The sequence below is a fragment of the Porites lutea genome, chromosome 2, assembly GCF_958299795.1.
Source record: "Porites lutea chromosome 2, jaPorLute2.1, whole genome shotgun sequence".
Lineage (NCBI taxonomy): Eukaryota > Metazoa > Cnidaria > Anthozoa > Scleractinia > Poritidae > Porites > Porites lutea.
Genome location: NC_133202.1, coordinates 33,213,933 through 33,234,346, shown reverse-complemented (window position 1 = coordinate 33,234,346; position 20,414 = coordinate 33,213,933). Strand labels below are relative to the sequence as shown.

Here is a 20,414-nt window from a genome sequence, read left to right as displayed (position 1 = left end):
ACAAGAGATGTCCTGCCTCAGCCAAATTACGACAGTGACAGTACAGCTGAGAATAAGTTAGTGATAAAGAACCATGGTTTGCTAATTTATCACAAGTCTGAATGCCAAGAAGAAGTAAGGTGTTTGATCCGTGAAATGTTAACTGAGAAATTGCAGAACTGTAATAGTTTCTTTACAATGCATCGCTCCCCCCTTTTCTAAAATTGCAACAAAGACAAAGAATTTTCATTCAATTTTCAACAGTGACGTGAAACATTTATAAACACTGACACGAGACGTTTTAAAATTCAGACGAGGCTGAGGCTGAGGCTGATAACACTTACCGAGACCTTGATTATTTAGGATATCACAAAAACCAAATCTAATAGTTGTTTTATTATACAATGTAAGAAAATAACAACAAACACACCATCGCAAGGTACCTGAATTGATATGATTGTCATTGGAAATCATGCATTGTGTGCGCAACCCACGGATTCGTTAGTTATCTGCTAGCAGGTAACTAACCAATCTGTAGGTTGCATTGATTTCCAAAATTAGCTGTAGGCTCTCACACAACGAGAAGACATGTAATGACATATAACAATGTATAATAATACACGTTAATTTTTATTAGCTGCCTTCGCGTTCCATTTGGGTCAAGATTATTGGTCTCTTGGGGATGATTTCTTGAAAGTCCCAGTAATTTGTCAGATCCAAAGCCACACTTTAAAAACAAAAGCTAAAGAATACAGTAGAAGCCTGTTAACTGCAACTCTGAAGGGAACCTAAAAACACTTCGAGTTAGCGGGGGTTCGAGTTATCAGGGTCCATTGCAATTGAATGTCAAATTTGCCATCTTAATAATATCAATAGTTTACTGATTTTTCAGCACTTCAGAGTATAGTACAGTGTAAATTTAACAAATTTCAGTCATCAGAAATGGTAACATAATTATGCTTTTAATGATAAAACGTGACCTGTTTGCTGCACCGATCAAACCAAATTACTGTAGTGTTAGTTTTGGTGTTTTAATTGATTATACAACAAGAAGAGCTAATGAAATGGCAGTCAAGTGATTGGGGTAAATTTTAATGAAATTTTGATCAAGGGAAAGGTAATTTAGGTCGAGTTAGTAAGGAATTTGAGTTATCCAAGATCGAACTGATTAAAAGTGACTGAAAAGTAGAGTGAAATCTAAGGAAAATGGTAAATCCTCCAATTAGTATATAAACATACACTGAAAGTCTTAAAATGCTACTTATAAATTTTTGGCCGTTGCTTATTCCTATGGGTCTCTTGACATGGAACCTTTTAAACCTTGTTCTAGGTATTTCCTGATTGGTCAAATAAACTCGATGCATGCACAACAATTACTGCTGGGTTTAGTGTTGGAGAGTTGACAGCCTTAATATTTTCCGGAGCACTTTCTTTTAAAGATGGTAGGGTTTTTCAATACTCAGCTGCTTACTGTGCTTGGATATACAAGCAAACGTCCCATTACCAATTACCTCTCTTTGGCCATCACATATCCAGGTTCTAAAATATCCTTGTTCAAAGCACTTTTATCTAGTACCTTTCACCATCAAACTGTCATATTTATGCCTACTTGCTTAAAGTGTCCAATGTATGGGAATTGTTAGCCCGCAAAAACAGACATCTCTCCTCAGCTCTCTACCACTTTCGACAGAAATTCCATGATACTGATGATGTAAAATCTGTGCGGAATCTGATGAGGAGCTCTGATTGGTCGACATAGTAGTTACATTGTTTTAGCTATTGTTTACAAATGACAGACAAAAGACAAAAGGCCACAAAGGTCAAATGTAAACGAGATGAATCTACTAACAGTCAATATTCATGGAATATATTCCTCTTTACAAGAAGCATTATTTTGAGTTTTGTTGGAGCTTGCCTGCACAAGAACACAAAACTTTACTAAAAATGATCAGGAGAAACCTAAAATCGAACAAATTAATTTGCATTTGGAACCCCATGACTATGGCATAAAATGTAAATATTGATTTAAGTCATCAGAATAAAATAATATTATTGCTGTCACTAAGGCGCAGATGCCTCTCCTGGCGAAACAAACCTACCTGCGAGGAGCAAAGAGAGATGGCTGTGTTCATGGGCTAATGAATTTTGATTTTCTTGGTTGATTACTGAGAACTGCACCCAAGCTCAAATGAGAAAGAAAATTTGTTGTTGAGTGTTTACGTGCTCCACCAAATGTCACAGAAAATTTCGTATCATGTTAGAGCAGCAAAGAAGTGTACCAAAAAGCATGCTTCAATTTTTATTGTTTTCACATTGCCATCACTGTTTTCATTGATAAATTAAGCTCCCTATTATTATTTGTCTAACCAATCTACTGGGCTGTGGTGAAGTACAAGCCTGTTCATGATTACCATAATACATAAGCAACAATTATTTGTAAAGTAATCCTCTCTGTTTTTAGGTCTGAGACTAGTACAGCTGCGTGCACAAGCCATGCAAGAAGCTTCGGATCGGCACCCTAGCTGCATGGTATCTATAATGGCATCCAAAGACCAGAGTGTTGAAGAGCTCTGTGACAGTGCAAAAGAATGGTCACGCCACAGAGGTGTGCAAGAACCAGTTGCGTGTACTGCAAACTATTTGTTTCCAGGAGGATGGGTCGTGGGTGGTGATAACTTATCCCTGCAGTACATCCTAGAGTTTGGAAAGTCCAAGGTGTGTTTTTAAACAACTTTCAGTTTCAGTATTAGTTATTTATTGCCAGGGAAAAAAAACAGATATTCATTACATTATTATGCTACAGGTCAAACTTAAATTAAGGTTGAAATTTTTTAACCTACAATGTTATCATGGACAAAAGTCCTTGGGACAGTCAAAACATAACTTCAATTCTATGTGTTTCACTTGTAAGTTATGTTGCAAAAAGCAGTGCTGTCTTTTTAGAAATCCATGTCCCCTCCCCACTCCCTACCCAATACAATGTTGAAAGATCAAAGGAATTGTACCTTGACGGTTTCAACACTGTCCATGGGGTAGGGAGAGGAGGGGCTAGGGACGTACAGTGTTAGGAGCACGCGGATACAATTTTGCGTATGTTAAAAAGTGTTTGAACTGTACAACTGTCCCAAGACTTTTGTCCATGATGGTAGGTTGATTTTCTATTTTCGTAGTCTTCTAGCCCTAATTATTCATGAAGAGACAAGAAAACTGAGAATCAATCTAGGTTAAAAAATTTCAACCTGAATGTAAATTTGACCCGTAACATATACACTGTAGTTAGCTAGTTAGTGAAGGAGACTGCTGGCCTGCATGACCTCGAGATGAACCTTGCCTAAACAGGGTGCAAAGAAAATCATTTTTACAGCTTGCAAGCTGAAGCTAGCATTTACTAGCCTAGACATCATTTCAACTAGCCCCAAAAGCGTTTGATGAGCAGAATTGATTTCACAGTTCTTCTGTTATTCAAATTCCTCAAAAAACATCACTGCCCGTCGGGCAAGTTAAAAACAGAATTCACTAGCCCCATAGAAAAATTCATTAGCCCCGGGCTATGGGACACTACTTTCTTTGCACACTGCTAAATAATTATATTTAGCCCCATTTGTTTCTGTTATAGCATGGTATCAAAAGAGCTCAGATCATCCCAGTTAGTGGAGCATTCCACACCAAACTGATGGAATCTGCACAGGATCCTTTAAGGAGGGCACTGGAGTCCATTGATGTACAATCTCCTAAATGTACAGTGTACTCAGGAACAAGCTGTGAACCATTTACTACTCCTGATCACATTAAAAGGTAACATTAATGTATTAGTCAATTCCAAAAGTAACCTCTTCTCCTGGTCTGTGGGGCAAATCTCAATGCATTTGACATTATTTTCCCCAGTTTGGTTGCAAATTAGCCAGTCAAATGCACCATTGGTCAGAACCTCACAGAGCATCAAATACAAACAAAGCATTTACAGTATTAATGTTGGTTAAGAAAAGCTCTGCTTTAATGACAATAATAATAATAATAATTTTCATTATTATTATTATTATTATTATTATTATTATTATTATTATTATTATTATTATTAATATTATTACATCAATGTGAGAACAAAGAACTATTAAAACAAGCACATTGCTGCAATTCCACAATCCTCAAGATGAAGTATGAAATTAATAGTAAATTTTATGATAGTAAGGAAGCCTACATTAAAATTATGAACCATTCTGAAAGCATTGCTTAAAAGTTGTGAGGCATATTTTGCTTATTTAGTGCGTTTTCAGTTAATATTAAAATGGAAACATGGAAGAGGATACAGGTGTAATATGGTTAGTTAACGTAACTAACGCTCTAAAATTGAAGAGTTTCTTTCAATTGAAACTCTTCCTGCCCAGGCAAAACTGACAGTGTGTTTGCAATATAATTTATTTAAAACCTTAACTGTTGCAAATCATTTGACAGCGGTTAAGATCATCTGTCGCCGTCATCATTTCCTTGTGAAGACCATTAAATGATATCAAAATGATAACCGCTCGACAACGAATAAACAAAGTAATCATATCATTTTTGAATGAATATTTATTTGTACAAGAAAATTATATACCATAACGTTGTCATATAATATAATAAGCAAAAACAGATTAAACAAAATGGCCAAATTAATATAAATTAATTAGCCATGCAAATTTTTTGATATATAGATTATTTTGAATTTCTAAACACTTTTGCAGTACATTATAACATATAATTTGACATCAGGTAAGGGACAGACTAAGATAAATTGGCCACCATAATAGACGTTTTCTCGTTCATCCTTTCGTCAGACCTCAATAAGCTTGACTAATTTATTCTTATTAAGCTTTTTTCAATTCTCTTTATGCACTTTTCTCCTTTACAACATGTTGAGTTGTTGCTTAATGTGCACTGGTATTAGAACCACTGAGTGGAGTTTAAAGTCAAAGTACCATAAAATTTTTCTGTCCTTGAAAGAGTCTCACCCAAAAAAGATTGATTCAGTCATGTATTTTATGTATAATATTATATTTTCATCTCTATCAACATCTTGAACAAAAGCATCCATACTTTGAGAATTCAAGTGCATGATTGATTTATCTTGTTGTATAGCTTAAAGAATAATGATTATGGTATTGGTATCACTCATGAAACTTAATTAATATCTACAAATCCTATGAAATTTTTGTACTTCCTCTGTTCAGAGAAGTTTTGAATTTTTATTTTATAAAATCACAAGTTTTTATAGTATCAGTCACAATACCACAAAATGTATACTGGTTTGCCAATAGTTTCCTATTGAAAGGGGCCACTAAAAAATTCCAGTTTGAGTGGTTATCAATGACCGTTGTGTTAAATGATATTAGCCATAAAATGATACAGCTTAAGTATGCTGTAGCCTTGCTTGCAATGTGTGTTGATCCTAATAGGGATAATGAGTTTTTTATTGTGACAATATGAGCCAACATGTCTTCAGTTAGAAAGAAGGAATATTAGCCTTTTCAGCAAGAAACACATTTTGCTTATTTGCATCTCTGTTTTTCCTTATCATTTGTTGCTGCAGTTTTCCTTCAACAGTCTTATAACTGTTGCTGAAGGAAGCCCTCTTTTTATCACAGTCACTTCAATCTTTCCAGTTATTTTAATGGCCTTAAATAGTTCTTAAGATCATTCTTGGTCTCTTGCATTTTGTGGGGCAATATTTGTTAGGTGTCATGACATTCAAATCCTTTGAATATTTGCGGTTTTAACATGTACTTCAATATTACAGAATGATATTTAGTATCACAAGTCACAATTTTTGTTTTAGTTTCTCCTTTTTTTATTTTTTGATGTTGGTCTAGAGAAGTTAAGAGTGAGATGCAGTGTTTTCTGCAAAGCAGTACATCAAGAAAGTATTGAATAAATTAAAGTATTTAAGCTTTCCAGTTGACATTTAATTTGCATTCAACAAGTTCTAGGTGGACAATACCATGACATATAAGCAACAAGAGAAAACTTAATGGTTATACTAATATCAATGAGATTGGTCAACAAATACGGTAGTTTGTGTCAGGGGTCAGTGAACAGTTAACTTGTTACGGCCTCAAACATGCATAATTTCACCTTCCATAAATGCAAAATGAAAAATATAATAATAAAACAATTTTTGGTATGAAAAGAAGGCAGAAGATACAGGAAAAATGTTTTAGAAAAGGGAATGTGCTGTACTTAGCATATTTTATTTGAATTGAAGGACTTCTTAGTTAAAGACATATCACACATATAACATCAAAGCCTAACATAAATGTTATTTTTGCTGGGAAAAGAGAGTCATCTACCATTTCCTTGAATTTGGCTCTTGCTGCATGTAGAGCAACCCTAATACATACTATGTCCTAAAATGAGAATTTTTTGCGTTTAAAACTAAGTACATGTTTCAATGATTTAGCCAGGATTCATTAACACAAAAGATTTTTATAACTAAAAATAACTTAGTATTGTAATCTCTAGAAATACCATAACTATTGTTTATAGGAAAGAATGGAAAGTGAAAGCAGTTAACCATCACTACAAATATTTGCACTATTGATAATTTTTATTCTTGGAAGTTTAAACAAGGTTTAACCCCGGGGGTTTCAATAAAAATTGAAATAGCCAGCAAATTTGAATAGAGTAACTCACTGTATCAACAGTCCACGTTTTCAAGGGGTGTCTGGAGGCATGCTCCCTCAGAAAATTTGAAAATTGCAAAGCCCTGATAAGCGATTTCCAGCATTTAGGGGACTAAACTGAGTATAAAAGAGCGAGTTTTCCATTCAAGAAGATTTGGGTTTTAGTCAAATTTTGATTTTTAGCCACACAATTAACTCCTGCAAGCAATGAACAAATGATAATTATACTAATTTAAATACATTTCCGCGTGAACAAAGTTTGGCTTTGTCTATGACATTATTCAAACTAATTGCTTCTTCGGAGGAGGAAAAAGTAGCCGACTTCTCTGAGCAATGTAGCCGACGCATTTTGTCGGTCGTCGGCCAGTGCTTATTGAAATGACTGTTAACCCGTTAGTTCTCTTTCACCCCAAGATAGAAATGATGGAAAAGTTTATCATTTTAACTTTTGATTCTGTGGATGAAATTCACTGGTTTTAGGGTGTTTACAAATTAAAATTTAGGAGTCACATCAATAATTGAATATCTTCATACATACTGCAACTGCTAGTAGTGAAAGATTTTAAGTGCTTCAAAAAAGGTGATCTTTTTGTGAAGGTGTAAGCAGGCACTTGAAAGAGGAGGGGGAGATATTTGAATTGAGTGCAATTCAGTCTGTAATCATGCTGGTAATTAACAAAATCAGACCACTGTGTTTGGGGAGTCTGATTTGTCTAGTGAATCACAAGTATGATTACAAAACAAATTGGACGACACAAAGTTCTGTTACCAATAATATTATTAATCGTATAACTATATAACAAAATTTGTGACATTTTAGGTTTTGTTTTAAATTAAAAACACTAGAAATTCTGAGATTTACCAGCAGCCATTTAAGTGCTTGAATGAGATGGTGTGTACTGTCCAATTTCTTCGTTAGGCACGACTTGTACTGTCCCATTACACTGTCCTATTACAGTCAAGTCCCTTTATAGTGGTTACTGTACGGACCTTGAGTTAGAATCCTCATTAGCCAGAGTCTGTAATAGCAGGAGTTTATTTCAGTCAAACATCTATAATATATTTTTGCCTGAGATGTAGCTGCTGTCCGTATTATCGGGGTGGCAGTCTGTTATAGCGGAGTGGTTGCAAGGCAAGAGTTGTCTATAGTGCTGAAGTCAGGTAGTCAACATTGGTATAGTTATGATTATTAGATTAATAGTACAGTATCTATTTAAGACAAAATTTAATTCCAGCAGTTGTTTAGTTTTCACATGCTATTTACTGGTATTTACATTGGTTAAATACTGCAACAGTTGTTATGGAGTTCAGGACTTGATCCATGAGACAGACATCCAATATTAATACCTTTTCTTCGCAAAAGCTAGTACCTACCTTCTCACCATGAATATTAGTCTTTAAATAGTTGACACAAATGTTGTGGAAAATAGCATTTTAGTTTGTTGTTGTGGGCAAACATTGTTTATTATTATTAGAGTTTACTAACTAAACATGCTAGTTTGTAAGATGAGCTCTTCTTCCTGAGATGTATGTAAACCACATTACTGTACAGGGGAAGTGGCCCAAATATCAGGAGCACATGTAGTGTTTGTGATAGGACAGTTGTAAGCAGTCTGTATTTGTTGGAGTTTGAAAATTTTGCCTCAAAAATATGTCTTTGATTTTCAAAGAAGGTCTCAGCATCTCAGATTCTACCATTCACCATATCCCTACTTGACAAACCAGCAAATAATGCCACCTCCAGCTCATCACATTTCGTGAGAGATCTAGAGACGTCTTTGTTTTGAACCAAAACGTTCCATACTGATTCATGTACAGTCCATAATCTGGACAGGAGCACTGATTGGTATTACTCTTTTTAAAACTAACATGGGGACTTTCTGCCGCAGTGTCTGTACTTACAAAAGTCGTCAGAAGAAATTTGTGTTTTCCATGACAACCAGATTATGTAAACGTTGATTTAGGTCAGCAGTATGGAATTTTTAAGGTCAAAAGGTTAACATCTCTCACAAACGTCCATAGTGACATAAAGCGAGAAGAGGTGGTAAGTATTTGACTACTGTCACAGCTGACATATTAGGTGGATTTAGCAACAGAATGAGAACGTCAGTTGACGACGGCGCGCACAAATCAAACAACTGGCTTGACCAATCGCAGAGTGGCAAATTGGGAACCGGAAGTAGCGTTTAGTCCTTTCCGCGTGCTTTCGCGTCCTCAACTGACGTTCTTGTTCTGTTCCTATATCAGCCTAATTATTATACGCTGTATAGCACACACACTGACATGCTTTTTGTTCCTGTTTCAGCTTGCTTTTGCGTCAGCTTGTAGAACCTGTCAATTGGATGAAAACTATTCAAAACATCACTAAGGAGTGTGGAAATGATATTACAGTGTTTGAAATAGGACCTGGAAAGCAGCTGAGAAGTATGATCTCTCGCATTGACAGAGCACTGTTGACGAATTTCACCAATTTGGAGACATGAATTTGTTGTAAATCTCAAGTAAGCTGACTGAGTAGTGCATGAGCACAGACATGTTATTGATAGTCGACTCTATGAGGTCAAACGGAAATGGGCAATATCAGGAGACATAAAGGAGGAATATTTCTGGTCATGCTACAAAATTATTGCTGACTATAAGTATATGTCAATTATGTCAAGATACACATCGTGTGGTTACAGAAAAATCCATGAGCCCCCCACAGAGGAATTTCAGGCAAGACCTCCCCTCTTTAGAATTTCCATTGTGTAACTTCTGAGTCAGTGGAGAAAACTTCATGGGGGGATCATTCAAATGAAACTTTTGCGGTGCCTTAGTATCACAACATTTTAGTGTCTGCCTTTATACAAAATAGTTTTGGCATTGTAAGAGTAAAAGGTTTGCCCTCTCACCACCTGAGAGTTTTTCTCATCATGACACTGCTCATTAAAACATCAAGGTTGTTAAAGAAGGAAATTATCAAAAAGTGAAGAACTGGTTGTCAACTTTTCCGTCTCATCAGTACCACAGGAAATGAAAATGAAAGTGTTGAGGATGTGGAGCGAATCAGCCAATATTAGAGTTTGAAGGATAGAGATACCACAGATCTGTTTCTCTAAAGATACAGTAATTCCTGAATCCAGAAAGCTGTATGTTTTACGTTCACAATCAAGGTTTCGCTTTTGCAGATGTGATAAACTATAACACAGCAGAACAAAATGCACTGGTTTGTTGCCTAGGACTGCGCTTTCTTTCTTTAGATTTTGATTTCTAGTTTTTGGTGTCAGGTCCAGAAACTTACCAGGACTTTCGAGAAATGGGCCCAGAGGTCCAGGAACAGCTGACCTTGGGTGAATGAATGACTCTCAGTGTCTCATACAACATGAACATTATTATGTTTTTGATAGGCATTCAATTTGAATTAAGCCTTACACAGTTTTAAGGCAGTGGTTAGTTTGATACAATGAGTACAATCAGGGCTGTCTGTGCCCCTCTAAGGCAGGCAAGAAGTATACAGACAGTCTCAATGATAAGATAGTTAAAAGGGGCTATGTCATGACAGTGTCCATTTTTTTTTTTTTTAATAGTCACAGCTGAGTTTGTATTTGGATAAGTATTCTCAGTCATCTTGTATCACACTTTGAACTCTACAAGAAAGTATAGGAATAATGGTTGGAGGGGTTACAGTGGAACCTATATTCAGGGGACACCCTCAGGACCAAGGCAAGTGTCCCTTGAATGGAGGTTGGGCTGGGGTCTATTAATAATTAACCAACAAACGAAATATTTTCATCTTATTTTACCTCAGAATCTGCTGCAGCCATTATTTCAAACAGCTAGATAATATATGAAAATCATGATTTACTTATCTCTGCGATCTCCAGAAAAAATGTCCCTTTCCCCCTGGATAGAGGTGTTCCTTCAATAAAGGTAACAAATACAAAGATTGTATAAACTTTTTTCCGAGACCAAATTTTGTGTCCCTTGAATAAGAGAGGTTCCACTGTATTCCAATCTAGGTTTAGTTTATGCCACTACAGATGGTCCAGATACATACATGTAGCATAGCTGTCATAAAGCACCTTAACCCATTTGACCTGTTTAGAGTTGAGCCCCTGTAATGTCAAGATTACCCTGCGAGTTAGCTCTCCATTTGGGAGAGTTGCAAGTGGACAGGCAAGAGCCTCTTGTGAAAGGAGAATGATGCTCCACTCACAACAATAATATATGAGAGCCTACTAGCAGGCTTTGTCAAGAGTGAGAGTACCACTTTACTGAAAGGAATAATCCACCAGAACTTACGAAATGTTTTAGATGATTGCTGCTGCCCCACACAACAAACCCTTGTCACTTTGCATCAGCAAAAATGCCCATCCTTTTATAAGTAATAAGTCGACACTTAACCCCACTTAACTTGGAGAACAATAAAGATTCCCGTATCATCACTTGATTTTTGTCCTTATTGGTACAATGTAAATGATTAGCTCCCAACAGACTGCAAGCAAGCTCTCTGTCTGGGCAGTAAGCGAGCTATGAGAGAGAGGTACTTATCTCCCCAATCCTTTGCTTATCTCTCACAACTCAATCACCCATGACCTCTTACAATATCCCAGATAAAGAGCCTTCTTGCGTTCGTCTCTAAACATAGAATACAAGCAGTATGCTATGCTAAATTTCAGCCCTCTATTTAAGTTACAAACTCCTTGGAGATTTTATGAAGGTTTCAGCCCTTCAGCCCAGAATGAACAAGTCAAGGAGATGACTGAAGCTTACTCCAAGTGCCCATTTTTTAAGGGAGGACAGAATTTTTTACCACAATCAAAAACTTCCAAGAAGCCTTTGCTTTCAAGTGGTTGAAAGTTCACGTGTTGGAATCTTATTCTCACAGTTTTTTAAGGGGGTTTTTTGCTACAAACTTGAATTACAGGGAAACTACTTGATATATAAAGGCCCAGTTTTGTTGGGAGTGTGTTGATTAAACACAGAGGGAGAACTTGCTTTATCCCATGACAGGAGCCCTTTGTAGGTTAAACTACAGGCAGAAGATGCAACTCAAGTTTTGTTCCCTGAACTGAAAAAATTTGCATGAAATAAAACATCAACTAAAAGAAAACAAGACCAAGAGTTTAAAAATCCAAATTGCTTTAATTTATTCTTCAATAAATTAGTTTGAAACAAATCCTCAGTATTAGCATAACATTTCTCTGTCCTTGTTTTGAACAGTACTGCAATGATACATTATCATTTAAGTTTTGCAACCCATCAAATCAAAGTTCAACATTTTTATCAACAAATCTAACAACTTAAATTTGACAGTCAGTCGAAGACGTGGATTTTAAAAGAAAAGTGAACGAAATTTTACAAATAATAAACTTGAAGAAAAAGTCAGTTGGTAAAATTGTGGGACATCTAAGCCCAATAAATATATGTTCTTAACTTTGATTTCATGAGTTGCAAGACATCATTAGATTAGCAACAACTGCTTTGCCACAATATATTAATAATACACTCAATCTTTGATTTAGTGGTAAATCATCAACCTCATCAAACCTGAACTATGATTAAACCTATTGCTTTTAGGATTCAAAACATGGATCTACTTTAATTTCTGAACGGGTTCACTTGAATGCTGTATTCACTAGATGATCACACTTGCAAACTACCTTGACTAATTTTTTTCAAATTCTTTTCGAAATCAGGATATGGAAAAAAATGTTCGTTAGCTGATTTTTAGAAACCGCTCTTCACTGTGAAGTGGAAAAAGGAAAAAATTCATTCCAAGAATTTCTGTAGTTCATAACTGAACTTTCCGATAAAGGATAACTCCCTGCGTTATTAAACGGGAACGTGAAATACTTATCTTATTTTTTCCAAGTTTATCGATGTTATAAAGTATATTGGAGACTTGATTGTTGAGAAAACGAGAACTGCATAATATATTACTATAAATATTAACTTCACACAATTTTATATATCATATTGCTAAGTAATGAATTTGTTAATCGAAAAATTTCCTCAGGTGAAAAATACAGTGAAAAACTAGTATTCATTGTGGCACGTGTTAAGCGCCGTTTCACGGAACAATTTAATTTAACAGTTGCTTAACTGAAATGGAGGATGACTCGCATCACCAAGAAAATCGTCTTGTAGTTTCCTATCGTATCTTAAACAAAATATTATGACTTGCACTATTTTAGGAAGAAATAATTCTTAACGCTAAGAATATACATCTTAATAATATATCTTAAAGTCGATTCGTGACAATATAATGTAAAGGAAAAATTATCTAGAATATCGTACACTGGAGCGCGTGTTCAGTAACACTTTGGATAAAAAATATCACATCTTTTGGATTTCATTAGGCTGGGAAAACTACATGTACGACTTTATGTCGGCTGAAAACCTATTCTAGCTCTGTTTGACAGCGCGGTTGACTACGTACTAAAAGCTACTGAACTACGGTTTGTACTATTTTTATCCCAGCGCGCGGAAAAAAATATTCCTATTTAAAATTCTACAACAATCTTGGCACGTTCTTATTATTCAACCAAAATTATGTACTCTTTTTAGATACGTTCGATCTCTGGTAGTAATTACGCGTTGCTTAAGGCAACAAACTGCTTTCCAATCGCAATCACTTCTTTTTGTTCAGCAAACACAAAACTGGCAAGTCCCTGGGGAAGCTTGTGTACCATTTTCTGTAAAGGCCGATTTGTTTTTCGCAAGGATAGAAAGCAATGCTGAAAAATCCTAGTTTTAGACTTTCGACTAACGGTGATTACAACTGTTTTCTGTGAGCAAAAACGGACGTTTTTGGTTGTTGGGATAAAAATGGACGACACTGTTAATGAAACTGTTTTTATACCTTAACGTCCCACAACAATTATTATATCAAAGATTCCAAAATTTTGGACCGGAGCGAAACAATAGCACCGGTTTAACAACAAAACAAGTCCAAAACAAATTCCGTAAGCTTTCTTGCTGCTCAACAGAAAAATGAATAGAGAATGAAGCTCTATTCAAAGTCTTCACACCTTCTCTTCTACAGGTAATGCGTCGGTCTGTTTGAATTCGGCGTCCAAATTGAATTATCTAGCAGCCTTTTAGTTTTCCTGTCAAAGGAAAGCTTTAGACAAATAATTAACTCTTAGCCTAAGTTTCCTTTTCTCGAAAAACACATTAAATAATCAAACAAAACAAATTGTTAAATACGTGAAGAAACCATGCATTGCACAGCATCAGTAATATTCTGCCCAACTTTCGTGAAATATTTTTGATGAAAAGATCATATAAATATCTCCCAGAAACACGCTCAAGGCTTCAAATAATATTTTGCCGTGAGTATTCACATTTAAATTCTTTCATAAAGTGATCAGAGCTTCGTCAGATTGCAATTCTTACGCAGCAAGGAGTGAAATTTGTGCCCACATGACCAATGCAAAGCAAAAAATAGGTGAGAAAAATAGGATCAAACTCTTAAATTAAACCAAAACCTAATCATTTATAAGCAGTGAAAAAATTAATATATAAACAACTAGTTTAAGCAAACGAAGTAAAGTCGTTACGCAACATAAATTCGAACAAATGAAACAAAAACGAGAGTGATAAGTATCATCTCTCATGCAAATTATATTGACATGGCAAACTGCTAGTAAGTGTAGTAATAAAGTTCGCGAATATTGCTAAATTTTGCGCAACAAAATCTAATCAAATCTAACGATGTAAGAGTTTTAGCCATGTAATCTGCTTCACACGAGTGTGGAAAACAGGGCTTCAATTATCTCAGCGTTTATTCTAGCTTTTAAAAGACTTGAATGCGATTGTTGCCAAAATCTACAACTACAATAGACCCGTCATTGCTAACGCAGATACCTGAGGGGCGATCTAACTGGCCTGGCGAGTTTCCGTGAGTTCCAAACTTGCAGAGAAAGTTTCCATTGGGCTGGAAGATCTGAATGCGATGATTCTTGGAATCGGCAACGATGATGTTTCCTTCTTGATCCACAGCGACCCCTTGTGGGCGTAGAAACTCGGCGTTCTTGCTACCCTCTATTCCCAAGAACCACGCATGCTGAAAATCGGCCTTGATCACAAGAATACGGTGGTTGTTGAAGTCGGTGACAATCATATGGCCTTCGTGATTGAAGGCAACGCCACGAGGAGAGTCGAACTCCTTCCAGTGGATCCCCTCAAAACCGAACTTGCCAAGAAACCTGCCCTCGCGGTTAAACAGCTGCACACGGTGATTGCGCGTGTCCGAAACTAGGATGTGCCCCTCGCTACTACATGCCACGTCCCAGGGGTAGCTAAACTGGCCATTCTTACAACCTTTCTCGCCGAATTTGAGAATGAAAGTTCCGTCAGCGTTGAAGACTTGTATGCGATGGTTGTCCTTATCTGCGACGATAATACGCCCGTCATTGTCACAAGTTACCCCTGCCGGCCGATCAAACTGTCCATTTCTAGAGCCTGCAGATCCGAACTTGAGACGAAAATTCCCGTAGCAATCGAAAACTTGAATACGGTTATTACTACGATCGGCAACAATGATATTGCCATCTCTGTCACAGCAAACGCCCCATGGGCGACATAGTTCACCGTCCGATTCACCCTCTGAGCCGAAAAATCGAACCACTGGCCCTACGCCAGCATAATTGCGACCTTTAATGACTGCAACCTTGAACGGAGAATCAGAGATGTGGCGGCCACGAATCGTCACCGAAATTACATGTTCTCCAGTCACTTGAGGGCGATAAGAAACTGTGTAAGTTCCATTTTGCCGATCGGTCACTTCAGCGTGGTAGAAAATCCCATCTGGACCTTGAATTAGAACGCGCAAGGGGTCCCCACCGATACAGCGGTTTTCGCCTTGATGGTCTTTGGCTTGCACTATAAACATTGCGACCTTTCCACGAATACCCCGGCGAAGACCGTCGCCGGTTGCCGTAGAATACGGGGCGAAAGCACTGCTTGTAATGATCCCCAAAGAACTAATAGCCGTTTGTAGTGCCTGATCTGGAGGTGTGAATAAGATGGCGTCATCTTCGTGCGGCTGAAGAAAACCACGTTTGACTCTCAGTTCATTCAATGTTTCTGACAAACGACTTTTAGTGGCGATAAGTTCGCGATCCGTACTAACTTTGATCGATCTCTCTGAAGACTCGCATAGGCTCGATACTTTTTCTAAACTAGCCTTAAGTTCATCGATTTGTAAATGCAGTGATTTGCCCTTAATTTGGCGCACTTTCTCCACGCGACGTAAAAGCTCTCTCTCGCGTTCTTCGAGGGCAGCCATGTGCCTTCTTACAGTTTGCCTAATCTCGTTTGACACGGTTTGCGCCCTGTATTCCACTTGCTTTGCAATCGTTTGCGAAGTATTCACGGATTCTTCTAGCTTAGCAATCTCCGTTTTAGCATCGGTGATCAACTTCCCCACGATCACTTTAGTAGATTCGACGGCTTCGCGAAGATACTGAAAACTGTGGCCTCGATGTTCACTGAAAGTGCATTCACTGCAAACCGGAGTGTAGCATGTTTCACAGTAAAGCCGTAAAAGTTCATTCTCGTGTTTACTACAACGAACCAAGTCCTCAGAAGAATTTTTATCGGCAATCGCCGCGACTGGTGAGACAGAGGTTATTGGTGAAGATGCGATTGTTGCTGTGGCCATAGTTGTTTTGCTCATCAATGCCGCTTCTTCGATGAAAGTAACGATACGGTGATCTTTCGTCAACCGAACTCTCTGATGTGCACGAACACAGCTATCACACAAAAGTTCACTACAATCCACACAGCGAGCTGTAACCATTGACCCCTCACCACAGTAAATACAATGTTGAATCACCGCTCGGATCCAGCTGCTGGTTTCGATGCTCTCTTGACATGGCACTAACACATCCAAAATATTATGACTGAATATGTTCGTTGGTAAACCATCGATTCCTGCTTCGGAGAGAGGAACATTCAGGCGACATGTCGGGCATCTCAAACGACCATTCTCCACGGCTTCCGTCAGGCACTTTTTACAACATGTATGTAAACACGGTAGAACTTTTGGATCTTCGAAGCCGTTATGACACAACGGGCAAGGCATCTTGTACGGCCCAGCAAGCTTATCCGAGCCCTCGGCCATTTCAGCGCTACAAAATAATCGCATTGAATCTGAGTAAACTGGGCGCAAGCCACAGTCTTTTTGAGTGCTCCTAAGGATTTATGCAATGGAATGATTTGCGATCTGTGAGCACATGTGATTTGATGCTCCCTGTTTCACTACACTGTGTTCATTCGCTGCGTCACTTTCATACGCACGGTTCCTTTGAGCTCGTAGCCGCCTTTGTTCCGGTTTAAAAACCGCCAATCACGTACGATCTTACTTGACTAGAAGGCGTGGCGCGAAAAAGCCTCACATGGCCATTTTATTCTCAACACCACTTAGCCGTCAATCAAAATTCGAGTTAACATGGTCACTGACCAATCAAAACTGCGTATTTACGATGCCTGCTGGCTGTAAATTACCAAAAACACAAGCATGTTACATCCAATTTAATGTAATTTCACACAATGGCCAGGGACGCAACAAACCTACGTGACAAGAATATTGCCCTTAACCTGGAACGCGTTGGTTTCAGCGCGATGTTTGGTTCTAGAACTGTCCTCCCGCGCATTCTTGTCTTCGTTCCATATTTTTATATCACTCATAAAGCGATGTGTAAGCAGCAAGTTGTGTTTAGAATAGGAACTAATTATATTTGACAAGAAAGATTCGTCAAGCATGTCATGTCATTCAAAACAAATCACCATTCACATTCAACAAGAAGGGATCAACAACGGCCAACAGGTTGTTTTGCTGGCCGATTGCCAAGCATTTTTCGTCCGTTTCCGATGTAAACATTTCTGTGGTTTCCTCTTGTTACGGGCCGGTGAGAGAGGCAAAGGGCTTTTTTCAGTCACTTGAAATTCGTTTTATATCTGCATTCTTCTGCAAAGCTATGCAAATTTTGTGAACCACTTAAACGCCTCTTAAACACAAGAATGGCCAAAAAGTCGCGAGTTTGACATTTTGCATGCTCCAGGCATTTTTGGCGAGTTGATGTGCCCGTGAACAAAAATTCTTAATTGTGCTGACCTTTTCGTGTCAAATTTCAGTCACTCTTTTCACTGATTTCAGGTTGTAATAGTTGTTTTGAATCGCCACACAGGTTGACAAGAAGTTTACATGTATATATGCTAATGTAACCTTGTAATCACCTCAAGCTCACCACTCACAACTCTTTTGTCCAATGAAATCCGCGTAAGCGACAATTACTTCATTTTGTATTGTTCTCTACTTGTAGTGTGTATTTTAAGCTTTTTCGGGAAACAAGAGATTTACCAGATATTCAGTACCGGAAATGGGGATTGACGTTCCAAAAAAATCACGTCGATCCTTGTTTCGAAAACTCACACCGACAGGATACAACTTTCATACCTTATGACCGAGAGAAATTATACAGCTAGAAATAGAGGATGCTTAAATTTTCGATTAGACATGAATCTGAATTGAAGCAAACGCGCCGTTGTCTGCGCGAATTTTGACGGTATCAGTTTCTGGGGATACGCGCCAGTTTTTTCGAGAAGAGTTTTTTACCAGCATGATTTGACCTCTAAAAACCACGAGGTCAAATCTACATCCGCAAAAATCTTCTCTTTGCTCAAAACTGGGAAAACGAAATGCGGGCTCTGTGTGTTCAGGATTTGCAAGGTTAGGCTGAGGTTTCCATAAGGGGAGTGTATTCTTTTCTCTTTTACTTTTTATTCAGGAGACTGAAATAAGCTACTATTACATTTCAGATGTGAATGATGTCGTACGAAATTAAAAATACTTGTGGCGCATTATCATAAAAACAAATAAAACCAGATATCCAGTACGTTTATCTTTAAAACCGGTTTCAAGAATAGAAAAATATTAGATCAAACCCAAATGCAAATATACACAGAATCATAGATAGCTCTCTGCTTACAGTCAAAATCAAAACCGCTCGACAGTAATAACCTCTACTCTAAGTTAATACGCTTTACAGGGTCACATTGATGTTTATATTAGGACGACTTACAATCAAACGGTGATAAAAACTATTGCAAGAACGGCGCTGACGAGATTGTGAAGACCACAGGGGTTGTGGTTTCAAGGTCAAAACAGTTGTTTGTAGGCGACTCAACGAAGACGGTCAGTAAAAACACACTATGCGTTTAACAAACGCGCCGAATCCATTTTCAAGTATTGGCTACGATGAAAATAAAACCCGGCAAAAAGTATTACTGCGCTTATTAGAAATTTATGGGTATTTTAATATTCTTTTACTTCCGAGAGCTGTAAATCTGTGGAAAATTTAAAAATATAAATATCTTTGTTGAGAGACGAAGGGAGATACTAAAAGGTAAGCAAATTGCTGAAGGAAAAAAACTCGCTAACAAAGAGCTCAACAATAACTGCGAATTTTAAAAGAGTTTCCTCATAAATAAAACACTCGCAGTATTAATAGCACTGCACGCAAAGGGCAAAAAATCGAACTGTCCCAGAGAGTAACTCCCGAAAACAAGTAAAACGTTTTTGTTTGTTTTTTTTTTCCGTTTCAAGTAAAACGACTCAAACAGGGCCTGATATTTTAAAAACAAGTTATCAGATTAGTAACTTGGACGAAGTTATGTAATAACCTTCCTTTATATTGACCGCGTGAGTCTTTAAAAATCAAGCCATCGATCTATGACATAAATGCGCTCTCTTCGCCAAGTTTACCACCCGTTTGTTTCAAAAAGAGAGATCTAAAATGGAAACTCTCTTCTATAGACTTCCGGCAATTTAATTATTTACCGAAGTGCTACCACAAAACACTCTTGACTTGGACCTATGGAAAACTGACCCAAACAAATCCGAAACACACAAAGCTAAGAAACACTGCATTTTTTTTCCTCTAGATGCACAACTTCAACGTTTATTTATTTCAAAAACAATGGAAAAACAAAGGTGAGAGTTATTTGTACAGAGCATAGAAAAGCAAGCACCAGTTAGAAATAATAAAGCCATAAATTATGGCGTGATGAGCAGATCTTGTTGTGACAGGAGAGGAAAATACGTGTTGCTCAGTCTTTTGAGATCCTTGCATGTCTTTACTCTTTACTCACTGTTTCAACCGATTTAGTCAAGAGTAGTTTTGACTCTTTAGAACGAAGCCAATGAATTAAAACTGAAAACGCTAATCCTCAAATATAAATGCAGCGCAAACTTTGCGATAATCTACATGTTGCATGCTAGAAGCTCGAATTTACACGACTTTAATCAGAAGAGGACTAAGTTCTTATCCAAGACTACACATGTTTGTTTTGATTTTACGCCAACACCGAATGAAAAACATTTGGAGCGTTTGTTTTAGAAGTCAGAGAACTGTTTATGTTGGATCACGCCTCTTCCGTAATGCAAAGAAATCCCCTTATTGTTTCGACGTTTCTTTGTTGACGTAGATTGTGTAAACGAACCGCGCGATTTTATTTTAGTAGCGTTATTAGATGGGATTGTATAACCGTTAAGTGAGAACTAGCGACAATTTTAACCGTCAGCAATCAAGGTTTTTAACTCACCGGGAATCTTTGATGAAATTTTGTTTGATCTTTGATTGACGACGCAAAATCTGTGTGATAACTGAGATGCGAGCACCCACGTGGCACGTGCCGAGACGCCCCTTGTAGTTTTCCATTTTTCAAAGAGTCAAGGTAAAGGCCACTTTGAGCCAAAAGAACGAGAATATCACTTATTCGATATTGAGT

The 20,414-nt window shown here is 37.5% G+C and overlaps 3 protein-coding genes across 3 annotated transcripts in view; 2 read left to right on the top strand and 1 right to left on the bottom strand.

Moving 5' to 3' along the window:
* Positions 1 to 9,386, top strand: part of LOC140928389 (malonyl-CoA-acyl carrier protein transacylase, mitochondrial-like) — a 10,158-nt gene extending 772 nt beyond the window's left edge. The window contains exons 2-5 of the mRNA XM_073378125.1: positions 1,310 to 1,421; positions 2,441 to 2,694; positions 3,596 to 3,774; positions 8,941 to 9,386. Coding sequence (XP_073234226.1) covers positions 1,310 to 1,421; positions 2,441 to 2,694; positions 3,596 to 3,774; positions 8,941 to 9,118 — 723 coding nt within the window. The 3' untranslated portion in view covers positions 9,119 to 9,386. The remainder of the gene's footprint in view (positions 1 to 1,309; positions 1,422 to 2,440; positions 2,695 to 3,595; positions 3,775 to 8,940) is intronic.
* The window catches only part of LOC140928405 (uncharacterized), an 88,178-nt gene that overhangs the window by 40,388 nt on the left and 27,376 nt on the right, over positions 1 to 20,414 (top strand). The window lies entirely within an intron of this gene.
* On the bottom strand, positions 11,740 to 16,951 carry LOC140928387 (E3 ubiquitin-protein ligase TRIM71-like). The gene has a single exon (XM_073378122.1). The coding sequence runs from the start codon at positions 16,768 to 16,770 to the stop codon at positions 14,416 to 14,418; it is 2,355 nt and encodes a 784-aa protein (XP_073234223.1). The 5' UTR covers positions 16,771 to 16,951; the 3' UTR covers positions 11,740 to 14,415.